The sequence below is a fragment of the Nilaparvata lugens genome, chromosome 11 (assembly GCF_014356525.2).
Source record: "Nilaparvata lugens isolate BPH chromosome 11, ASM1435652v1, whole genome shotgun sequence".
NCBI lineage: Eukaryota > Metazoa > Arthropoda > Insecta > Hemiptera > Delphacidae > Nilaparvata > Nilaparvata lugens.
In genome coordinates this window covers 40,348,690-40,361,548 of record NC_052514.1, presented here as the reverse complement: position 1 = coordinate 40,361,548, position 12,859 = coordinate 40,348,690, and the positions used below count along the sequence as shown (strand labels likewise).

The window sequence follows — 12,859 nt, the reverse complement described above, 5'->3', positions numbered from 1 at the left end:
CATCCACAAGTACCTGATATCAACTGTTTTAAATGTTAACAGAATCAGTTCACGTTTGAATTTGTATTCCATAATTTATTAATATTCATGTTAATTTAAACAATGAATAGAAAATATTTCTATTCCAGAATTTATATAATATTCATCCAGTTCCGTGATAATCTTTCCATCTAATGAAAATTAATTTTTTCAAACAAAAATATTATAATTTCAGCATTATTAGTTAATTTGATTATTTTTAATCACTTATTAAATTAGTTTTTTCTAATGTGAGAATATTGGTACTGATGGACATGCATAATAATACCATGACTGCCGTCCAATCATCTCCACTCCAACTTAACTCTAACTTTATGATTGACTTCCACTCATAACATTAATCTAACTATAAGTAGAAAAATCAACATTAAACTCTCAACAAATATTCTTGGAACGTTTATACTAGTTTTTGGTTCTTGGAATTTATCTCTGAATAGAATAGAATTGAATTGAATATTATAGCTATTCACGAGTGTTCTAGATTTTGTTGGTAGATTTTATATAAATTGACAAGTCTTGAACTATACTGTTATGTGAAATCGGTTGTGTTTTCCTGACTGTTGAGTTTGGTAGGTGAATGATATAAGTAGCCTAATATAGTAGATTACACTTTGACGTGTCATATACTGCATGAGTGTTGCTCCCTTGATGCAGTTTCATATAACGAGCAAGTAAAGTATAGTTAAGTAAAATACTTATACAGTAGAAGGTATGTTGTTGAGCGGGTCAAAATTTATAATTACTAGTAGTTCTGTGAACAGTAGACCTCACGCAGAATTCTCATCCACAAGTACCTGATGTCAACTGTTTTAAATGTTAACAGAATCAGTTCACGTTTGAATTTGTATTCCATAATTTATTAATATTCATGTTAATTTAAACAATGAATAGAAAATATTTCTATTCCAGAATTTATATAATATTCATCCAGTTCCGTGATAATCTTTCCATCTAATGAAAATTAATTTTTTCAAACAAAAATATTATAATTTCAGCATTATTTAGTTAATTTGATTATTTTTAATCACTTATTAAATTAGTTTTTTCTAATGTGAGAATATTGGTACTGATGGACATGCATAATAATACCATGACTGCAGAACAAAATATTGAAACCAAATACCTTAAAGCTGCGATTAGACCAAATTTATTAACAAAATGTTAATAACTCAATCCTTATAGATTATATTAGAATGAACATAACTTATCATACACATGATGAACATGTGTGTTTGTCAACTTGCTTTCAATCTAATAGAATCCATAAGGATTAAGTTATTAACATTTTGACCTCTTCAAGGTCTTTGATTGAAACTATAGACCTTATACAAATACTGTAATAGACTGGCTTCTCCACACATCTGTGTAATCACTTGTCAGCTGATTTATGATGAATAATTCTATAGTCTCATTTTTACTCTAATATTGGCCTATGAAGGAGGCTCCTTTTTCCTTTTATATTATCCTTGAAATGCAAAATTTCCAAAAACCTTGTATATACGACGACGCGCAATTAAAAAAGGAACATACCTGTCAAATTTCATGAAAATCTATTACCGCGTTTCGCCGTAAATGCGCAACATATTAACATTTAAACATTTAATCATTTAAACATTTAAACATTTAAACATTTAAACATTTAAACATTTAAACATTTAAACATTTAAACATTTAAACATTTAAACATTTAAACATTTAAACATTTAAACATTTAAACATTTAAACATTTAAACATTTAAACATTTAAACATTTAAACATTTAAACATTTAAACATTTAAACATTTAAACATTTAAACATTTAAACATTTAAACATTTAACATTTAAACATTTAAACATTTAAACATTTCAAACATTTAAACATTTAAACATTTAAACATTTAAACATTTAAACATTTAAACATTTAAACATTTAAACATTTAACATTTAAACATTTAAACATTTAAACATTTAAACATTTAAACATTTAAACATTTAAACATTTAATCATTTAAAACATTTAAACATTTAAACATTTAAACATTAAACATTTAAACATTTAAACATTTAACATTTAACATTTAAACATTTGAACATTTAAACATTAAGATAAATGCCAAACCGTCGACTTGAATCTTAGACCTCACTTTGTTCGGTCAATAATATTTATAAATTTATTTCTAGGCAACTTATAGACAAATATTGCAAGTAACTTACTGTATTATAATTCTAGTTCTAATAAAATCGGTAAGCTGGTTCGTAAGCACATAATTAATTACGATTATTTTTAGTAAAATATCTTATGAATTCGTCCAATGCTTTATTAGCATTTTCTACGACACAATTTTCTACAAATCAGGATTGAATGTACGGTAATAAATTTTATTTCAGATGTAGAAGAGAACGAAACCAGATTTGTCGGTTCACGAACTAACGTATACAATGATTCAGGATGTGATAAAATGAAATTTGAACCATTTTGTGATTCTAATAAAAAATGTCAGAGGAACAAATCTCCAGTGAAACTGTTCAAAGCACACTGCATTTGCCCAATAGCATCAAATACGCTCGACAACAAAATGTAAGATCCAAGTTTTAAACTATCACTTTAAACTGACAATAAAATTTATAATTTTAGTAAAAATACACCAAGCACTTGACCGAGTGGAATCTTGAAGAATTAAAATAGGCCTATAACCATCCTCGGTTAATTAAGGATCTATATGCAAAATATTTCAAGTTAATCAGTTGAGTAGTTCAGACGTGATGATGCATCAAACATAATTTTCCAATCCCGTACGTGTATAAGCCAGTTCTTTCCTTTATGTTTGTACCATTTTCTGTTTGTCAAGTTTTAAAATAGATCCTTGTGGAGCACGGGTCACCTGCTAGTATAAAATAATGATAACAATAATGTATTTAGAAGTTATTTGATAGCTCGAAATCTAGTGACTAAAATCAATTGCATGGAAATACCATTGTCATTCTGTATTAAAGATCTTCAAAACTATTTTCAGACAAGAATCAGAGAGTTCAAAATTGTATGAGCAGCATGCTGGGCATGAAAAAATACCAAAATCACCAGTAATTGTATTTGAGGTGGAGCCTTATTCGGTGCTTTTCTTGAACTGTGAGCCCGGAAAGACTTATGTTGTAAGTTTTTGTCTAAAATAGAATTATTATTTTATATAGGCCTACTACTAGTCTACTAGATTCCACAACAGACGATACATGTCTAAATTAATTCATTATTTTCCACTAGAGCTGTCACGAGAAGAAGGAATTAGAAATTCAGTGTAAAAATTATTCAAGTTCTGGACACTTTCAGTAAAAAGTGCTTGAAAAATCACTGATGCCAGAAACAAAAATGTTTGGCCCAGTTGCACAGAAACCTGTCAAATTCTAATCTCACGAGATCCAATCACAGGGGACTTTTTGAGAAGAGGCTTCTCTGATTGGTTCTTGTGCATTTAATCGATGTTGAAATTTAACAGGCTTTAGTGCAACCGGGCATTAGAGTTACTCTTTTATTTGATATAGACCTACAGTATAACTTGAGGCTGTAAGTTTGATGTGATAAAATAATATTACAACGTGTTGAAGCACCAGTATTAATTTTTTAACACCTTATATAGGTACTATAATAGTATATCTGATATAAATAATACGTCCTTTTCAGTGTCTTCTTCTTCTTCTTCTTGGATTTTGAATCATGAATTAAAATAATACTATCATCGGAAGATTTAATCGTTAAAAAATGGAACTTGCACCAATTTTCGTTTTTTTCCAAAAATTTAACTCGTTTTTGAAAAATTGTAACTGAGCACTTAATAATGAAGAAAGAGAGCTTAGAATAATCTCATTTAATTAATAATTAAATTATAATTAAAAATATTAATTATATTCCATATAATTAATTATTTTTTATATTATATTTATAATTCGAAATTATAATTATTTTATATGCAATTGCCATCCTGATCAGTTCAGATTATTAGTCCAATCACTAAATAAATTGGTGCTTGCAATGTATACTGTATTTCTGATTTTTCAATGTATTATTATTTGGATACATGAAAGAAGTTCAGAATCAATTTTTCATGCAAAATTTCCTTGTGCTAGATACATAGTGTCCCAAAAACCTCGTATTTTCGTTTCATTTTCCAGTTTCCAGCTATTCCGCCAGATCCAGTCGGACAGAAAATTTTGTTCTAGCCTTTTTTCAGATTATAATATTCTGAATAAAATGAGATCATTCGGAACTCTCTATCTCCAATGATTTTCCAAAATCATGGTAAACTTGTTTTATTCTATGGCAAATAAAGATCTTGTATTCTATAAAAATGAGTCAAATCAATTTTATGAAGAAATCAATTTTGATGAATTTTAGTTTTTGATCAACAATATCTATAACGATTGTCACCATTTTAGATGAATAATTCAAAATCAGTCTGGGCGTATTTTTGTGCTCTACATATCTGATATCAGGTAGAGCGCTCTATATCATATTATGGATTTCCAGGTACACCTGACAGCAATGCTCCTTGTATTGTGAAAAACACCTAATTTTTATTTTTTTTTGGTTTCCTCAACCATAATTTTATCAACTACATTGTCCTCACATTGATATTTCGCAAAATGATATAAGCTCATGAGATTATGTTCTATGAGAATCACCGTTGAATGCACTCCATTTCAGCATAATTATCCTAGTTGAGTGGCGCGCATAAGAACACCTCAAGTATCACAATTTCAAATATTTATAAGTTTTGACACAATGCTCGTATATCATCGTACTATATACTTCATTCTTCTCGGCTCGTCAAGGCGGTTTAAAATCATTCAACATGAGTCAAATTCGGTGAAAAAATTGGTTCTGAAGTCTGAACTTTTCTCATGAATGTATCCAAATAATATATTTTAAAATCAGAACTACATTATGAGTAGCAAGCATACCTCCTTTTTTACTTTCCTTGCCCTATTACCATAGGTAAGGAATAGTTATTTGTGCAACTAGTGCGCAAAGTGACAGTTTGCTGCACCGAAAGAAACGTTTACGCCCGCGCCGTAGGCGAGGGCGGAATGGTTTCTTGAGTGCAGCAGAGGAACTTTGCGCACGTATTTCACATTAAGTTTTTCCTACAGTTACCATTGAATATGAAAAGTGGGTAATTATGGGTAAAATGATGGCTGAAATCCATCAAATGTTTGTGTGTGTGATGCTGTTATTAATAACAACCTTAACTCATTTAAAAATTAATAATCTAATTGAAGTTGAAAATTCTCAGCCAAAATTCTCATTTTTATTCATTCAAGAATCAGAAAAAATACAGATAGAACAAAAAATTCACATTCAACATAGGCTACACACCAGCAGCTTGTTGGCTGAAATGAGATGCAAAATGGCTGAACACAACAAGATGGCTGAACCGACAAGAGCGCGACCTAGCGGGAAGAATCGTACCTAAGTTTGTTTCATCCAGCTAAAAATTACTGAAACACGATTCAGAAATTTAGACTTTTGCTCAAATTACCGAGAAAAATGCTCAATGTAAACTGAGAAATATTTATAAAAATAACATAGACAACAGAGAATATTTATTGTAGTATTGTTATGTTATTTATTATTTCTATTTATATGAATATCGAACAGTAATCATTTAACCTCAAAATTCGAATTTTATAATGTATATTTGCTACTTTTGTCACTTCTTGCAGTTGAAATAATAATAATTATTATTGATAATTATTATCAATAGAAAAGAACTGCTATTTATTATTAAATGATGAGAATTCGTAAATGATGATTATTTAATTATGATTTAGATGAACATTATTCTTGTGTTGGATTTCTAGATTGGGATTCTATCATAAATGTAGGGTAGCCATTGAAATGATTCTCATCTAAATCTAACCACAGTCATTGTTACCAACTTAATTTTTGTTTTCGTGCACTAATCCTCCATTCAACCCACCAACTATTTTGTGTTGCCATGTTGCAAATCTGGAGTGCAGAAAAGATTTTTCCCGCACTAGAGCGGAAAAGTGAATCTTTGCGTTCTGTAATCAGTGCAGGAATCGTCACTTTTCAAGGTAACTGTAGGAAATAGTTATTTGTGCAACTAGTGCGCAAAGTGACAGTTTGCTGCACCGAAAGAAACGTTTACGCCCGAGCCGTAGGCGAGGGCGGAATGGTTTCTTGAGTGCAGCAGAGGAACTTTGCGCATGTATTTCACATTAAGTTTTTCCTACAGTTACCATTGAATATGAAAAGTGGGTAATTATGGGTAAAATTGCCTGAAATCCATCAAATGTTTTTCTGTGTAATTTTATTATTGATAAAAACCTTAATCCTAAAATCCTAAAGTCCTCGTTGTCCTTGGTTATAATATATAATGAATAATAATTAGCGCGTTGTGCTTGGTTGCACCTCTGCTCACTATAGCAGCCACAGCAGTCACTGTTACCAACTTCATTTTGATTTTGCTGCACTGTTGCTCCATATAACCTACCAAGTATTTTGCGTTGCCATGTTGCAAATCTGGAGTGCAGAAAAATTTTTCCCGCACTAGAGTGGAAAAGTGATTCTTTGCGTTCTGTAATCAGTGCAGCAATGGCCACTTTTCAACGTAACTGTAGGAAAAGTATATTGCTTTCCAAAAAAATTAAGGTACCCTAGTTTCAAGTTTTCTATACGTTTCAAGGTCCCCTAAGGCCAAAACATGATTTCTGGGTGTTGGTCTGCACGTTGAAAGTCAGTTACCAGTAGGCCTAGTAATAAATCCAATGCCAATAGCATTGACACTCATTTTATGAGTACTCCGCACATCAAAAAAGGTTTATTATTAGGAAAATTCAATAAACTCCTTCAGAAATTCAATTTAAAACCTTGATAAAAGTTGCTTTTACGGAAATTTGAGTAGGAAAAAGCTTCTTCTTCTTCTTCTTTTTCTTCTTCTTCTTCTTCCTCTTCTTTTTCTTCTTTTTCTTTTTCTTCTTCTTCTTCTTCTTCTTCTTCTTCTTCTTCTTCTTCTTCTTCTTCTTCTTCTTCTTCTTCTTCTTCTTCTTCTTCTTCTTCTTCTTCTTCTTCTTCTTCTTCTTCTTCTCTTCTTCTTCTTCTACTGTCTTCTTCTTCTACTGTCTTCTTCTTCTTCTTCTTCTTCTTCTTCTTCTTCTTCTTCTTCTTCATCTTGATTAAGTGTAAGAGAGGGCCGACTGCACCCCAACTTCGCCCTCCTAGGTCAAAATGAAGGCAGTCATTCAATTCAATTCAATTCTTCTTCTTCATAAAACTTGAGGTAACAAATATACTAAAGTAGTACACAATGAGGTGCATAAAATACTATATTTTCTCAAAACTCGTTTCATTTCAGAAAAGCATCAAAGTAACAAACATAACCAAAAGGTTGCAAAAGTTCGAGGTGGACCCCCCACCGCACAGTTCTCCTTTCAAAATGAAAATCATGCTACCGACAGATTACTGTACCAGGAACACAATAGCTGCCGGATTGTCTTTCAGGATCCAGATAACTTATTCCTGCAAAGGACATGAAAATTTCGAAGAGACATTGAGAATAGAAGGCGGATTCGTATCACCGATTCTCATCCAAGTTAGAGTTCACCACTGTCAACCTATTTTAGCTGGTATGTAACTCAAATAATTGAAAAAATTGGTAAATTATTCTATTCGTAGACTTTTGTAAGCAACTGAGTTTTTGCTATGAATGTTCAAACATTTTCTGAGATAATTATTATGGTTTCCCTTTTTTATGTTTTTGAGAAGTTGATATTGTGGTAAATATTCATATTAAATAAAAAGACTTGAGCTGCGTTTACACCAAAGTTATTAACAAAATGTTTATTTTTCCGTCCTTAAAGATTATATTAGATCAAACATATGATGTGCATATGTGTTTGTCAAGCTCCGTTTAATCTAATAGAATCTATAACAGAAATAGAATCTAGGACGGAGAAATAAACATCTTGTTAATAACTTTGGTGTAAACGCAGCTTGAAAAATTGTCAAAAACCACAGTTTTTATCAAAAGTAGAAAGACCGGTTTAGGCTGTTACACCATTGTCAATCTCTGATAAATCTCTGAGTTGAAAAAGTAAAAGAAGGATTTAATAAAATCTGTGGATTTTGGCAATGTCTTAGTCTTTATATTTAATTATTATGGTATTAACGCTATATATTAAAATACTTTTGTGGGGTTTTTATTGAGCCAACTCTCAAGAATCTATTATGATGAATCTACATCTGAGATAACAGTGAAAGTTGTGACATAAACGCCCTATACCATATGGGATATCTATTTATGCTATTATTCCTCTATGGTTAAATGCACAATTAACACAACATATTATTTTTTACAGAACTTGTAGAAAATTTAATTTTGAAGAGAAAGTAATCCATAATAGACAAACATAACCTTGCAAAAAATAATCCTTAATCACATACAAAGCGCAAGAAAAGTAGAGAGCTCAACAGATTTTGCCTATTTTTCGGACCTATGTTAATTAGAACTATTTTCTTCTTTTGATGAGAGGAATCACGCCCTGACGTATGGGCACCTTTTTTTTTGAACACTCTGTATACGTGGAGGAGAGAAAAACTGTGCGTCACAGATTACAGCCGCTTGAACGACTTCAATAAATTTCAATAAGGACTTTATACCTTCAGTAAACAGTATTTTTAATACTGTATATTCATTGTATAGTAATTTTTATTGTACGGTAAGTATATTTTTATTGTTTTAGAGCTTGCAGCGCCTGAAAACTTATTCGAGGAAAGTGAAGCAGTTGTAATTTGCAATAGCTGCCTGCCAACTGAGTCAACAGTCACTCGGGTTGAGTTATTAAACTACAGCAAAACATTCAAATTTCTGATCCTCGACAAAGATATGTGGTCATTGGAAACACTTGAAGTAAGTTCATTTACCTGTACGAATATTCTCTTTTCCTACAGTTACGTTGAAAAGTGGCCATTGCTGCACTGATTACAGAACGCAAAGAATCACTTTTCCGCTCTAGTGCGGGAAAAATTTTTCTGCACTCCAGATTTGCAACATGGCAACGCAAAATACTTAGTAGGTTATATGGAGCAACAGTGCAGCAAAATCAAAATGAAGTTGGTAACAGTGACTGCTGTGGCTGCTATAGTGAGCAGAGGTGCAACGAAGCACAACGCGCTAATTATTATTCATTAATATTATACCAACGACAACGAGACTTTAGGATTTTAGGATTAAGGTTTTTATCAATAATAAAATTACACAGAAAAACATTTGATGCATTTCAGGCAATTTTACCCATAATTACCCACTTTTATATTCAATGGTAACTGTAGGAAAAACTTAATGTGGAATACGTGCGCAAGTTCCTCTGCTGCACTCAAGAACCATTCCGCCCTCGCCTACGGCTCGGGCGTAAACGTTTCTTTCGGTGCAGCAAACTGACACTTTGCGCACTAGTTGCACAAATAACTATTAGTATGCCTAAGGTGCGATCGTTTCTTGGGAGAATAAAAATTTTGTGAAGAAAAGTTTCAGTTACTAGAAACCACTTATTGACTATTTTTCCTTAGGGCTACTCTTGGATAATAAAAATAAAGATAGAATTCAGAGTACCCTTTTAAAAATTGTTTTCTCACTACATTGTTTTCCCAGTCAGTTCAAGAAGGCATGTAAGCAGCTTCACCCAATGTAGTCACCTATTTTTCCAACGCTAGACCTCATCAACTTACATAGAGTAGCATTTTAAGTAATTGACTTCTTTTTATTCTTAGCTCTGTTATCATTCGCCTCATTCTTATTATTTATTTATTCTCAGCATCTAATCCACATCATTCTTGGAATGTTATTTGTAATTTCTTGATTCCTTTCTTATTATTTTCTCATATTGTATATGGTTTCTAGTATATAGTATAGTCTCTAGTAGCATAGAGAAACAATAGCATAGGTAGATATCCCATGGTATAGGGCGTTTATGTCGCAACTTTTACTGTTATCTCAAGCCGATAGTTCACATAGTTCTTTCCTGTGAAGCTTTATGACGCTGATAGTCTCTCATATTGTGCGGTTCATACACTCTTACCCGGTAAAAACAGTAAAAATCTACAATAATCGACAGTAATCGGCTTGAGATAACAAGCAGTAAAAGTTGCGACATAAACGCCCTATACCATGGGATATCTACTTACGCTATTGCTTCTCTATGCTAGTATTCATTTAGTTTCTCATAACATTTTTTTCTTCACTAATATAAAATAGTCTTTTCCTTGTTTCTTTCTCTCAATTTTCAATTTCTTTGTAAAGTGATTATTGTAATTTTTTTGATTGGGGAGTAATATTTGGGATTTTCCCGTATGTTCCCATATTGTTGTAAATAAATGGATAAACATGTTTAAAAAGGCACTTAGGTGCATGTTTAAATAGGGTACTTGGATTTCTAATTTTATTTATATCCTTTATTGAGTCTGCATTAGCATCAATATAGGCTACTCAGCTTTTCATAATTGAAAAAAATAAACAAATATAAAATACTAGAATATATTTTCCATTTAAAACTAAATATCATGTTCATTTTCACTCTTCACTTACCTAATCTATTCAAATTGTTGATTTTTGAAAATGATAGCGCTATCTGCTGTGTCGAATGATAGACGAGGATAGCAACACCATTTTTAATGAAATACCGCAATTATAGCGTGGACCTCACTATGGTACGATCATCCTCTTGGAAGAATAAAAACCTTTACAATTTCAGATAATAGAGCTCTTCTGAGTTTTGAATCTGTATAGGCATCAACATATTCTCAGCTTCAGGCCTACATTATTTTAAAAATCAACTAATATAAAATACAAGAATATTTGACCTAAAATCATGTTCATTTTTACTCTTCATATCATTCAAAGTGTTGAAAGTTGTTTAGATAGATTACTTTATAGATCAAAATTATTATGTATGGTTACAATGATTATTCTCATTCTGGACTATTAAATTATATTGTTAAATTATACTATTAAATTATACTGGAGACATACTACCTATTAAATTATAACTTTGTTATAGTTTTGACACTGTGTATCTTTGTGAATATATTATATAAAACACTTACTTTCTATAACGAAATAAGGAATTCATTTCACTACTGAGGAGGAGCTCCATCAGCTCATTAAATTATACATTCTTATTAAATGAAAAAGACTAAGAAATTGTCAAAAAACAAAGATTTATTGATTCTTAGAAAGACCGGTTTCGGTTATTACAACATTGTCAATCTGATAAACTCTGATGAAAAAATATAAATTCAATATTTTTTTTGAAACCTCTAAATCAATAGTAATGCACTAGAATATTATGTCCATTAATAAACATTGACAATGTTAAAGTTTTATAAGAATACACTAATAATAAATAATAATCACTTTGTTGAAGTTCTGACACTGTGTTACTTGTAACACAGTGTCAAGTAACACAGTGTCAAGTAACACAGTGTCAAGTAACACAGTGTCAAGTAACACAGTGTCAAGTAACACATGTCAAGTAACACAGTGTCAAGTAACACAGTGTCAAGTAACACAGTGTCAAGTAACACAGTGTCAAGTAACACAGTGTCAAGTAACACAGTGTCAAGTAACACAGTGTCAAGTAACACAGTGTCAAGTAACACAGTGTCAAGTAACACAGTGTCAAGTAACCAGTGTCAAGTAACACAGTGTCAAGTAACCAGTGTCAAGTAACACAGTGTCAAGTAACCAGTGTCAAGTAACACAGTGTCAAGTAACCAGTGTCAAGTAACACAGTGTCAAGTAACACAGTGTCAAGTACACAGTGTCAAGTAACACAGTGTCAAGTAACACAGTGTCAAGTAACACAGTGTCAAGTAACACAGTGTCAAGTAACACAGTGTCAAGTAACACAGTGTCAAGTAACACAGTGTCAAGTAACACAGTGTCAATTAACACAGTGTCAGAACTTCAAAAAAGTTATTATATAGTGTTTCGTCATGGAAAGCAACTTCAAATAATAATCAATGCTGTTTCATTTTATTGGAATCAATTATATTTTTTATATCTCATAATTTAAGTTACTCTTATATTTTTAATTTTTTCAAATACTATAACTCATTCGTATATTCCAGACTCTTTGCACAAATAATGACAACACATTAGTCGCCGGTGTATTCACAATATCGCCAATTTACTTCCAAACCAGCTCCGAGGCTTTTGTCAATTTGAATGTACAATTTTGTCCACCAAAAGCTGGAAAATACTGCAAGAAACTCTACATTATTTGCGATAACATGTCTGTGAGAAATTTACAGCTAATCGGCCAAGCGAATCCGTTCAATAAGAATATGCTGAAGTTTTTGGTAAGATTTTTTTCAGATAATTTTAATAGTTTATCACAAAAACAAGGAAGACTACAGGCATTAATCCCGAAACAGTCTTCACTACTATTTACAATCATATTGAACAAGTTACTTAAGTAGGATGAGAACTATAGTAGGTCTATAAGAAAATGATGTAGCCTATTCAATTTACAAAATGTATAAGCAAATTTTTAAGAAGTATAAGAAAAGCATAATTAATTAAAAATAAACAATGTAGGCCTATAATAAATGAATATAAAGAGCAGCCGACCAAATACGAATCATTTCAATTTATCTTTCAGGGTTCATTCATGATGGTTCTTTATCCATGTTAACATGTATTTATTAATTTATTTAAAAATATTAGTTGACATTGACATTCTAGTTGACAATGTTAACAGTTAGTCAACATTTTTATTAAATCTAATCAATAACCAGAAACATATTCAGGTTGCCAACTTAACG

At 31.3% G+C, this 12,859-nt stretch overlaps 1 protein-coding gene across 1 annotated transcript in view; it reads left to right on the top strand.

Moving 5' to 3' along the window:
* Nucleotides 1-12,859, top strand: part of LOC111049781 — a 32,300-nt gene that overhangs the window by 2,825 nt on the left and 16,616 nt on the right. Inside the window, exons 3-7 of the mRNA XM_039437307.1 lie at nucleotides 2,410-2,599; nucleotides 3,036-3,171; nucleotides 7,392-7,662; nucleotides 8,779-8,945; nucleotides 12,164-12,394. Coding sequence (XP_039293241.1) covers nucleotides 2,410-2,599; nucleotides 3,036-3,171; nucleotides 7,392-7,662; nucleotides 8,779-8,945; nucleotides 12,164-12,394 — 995 coding nt within the window. The remainder of the gene's footprint in view (nucleotides 1-2,409; nucleotides 2,600-3,035; nucleotides 3,172-7,391; nucleotides 7,663-8,778; nucleotides 8,946-12,163; nucleotides 12,395-12,859) is intronic.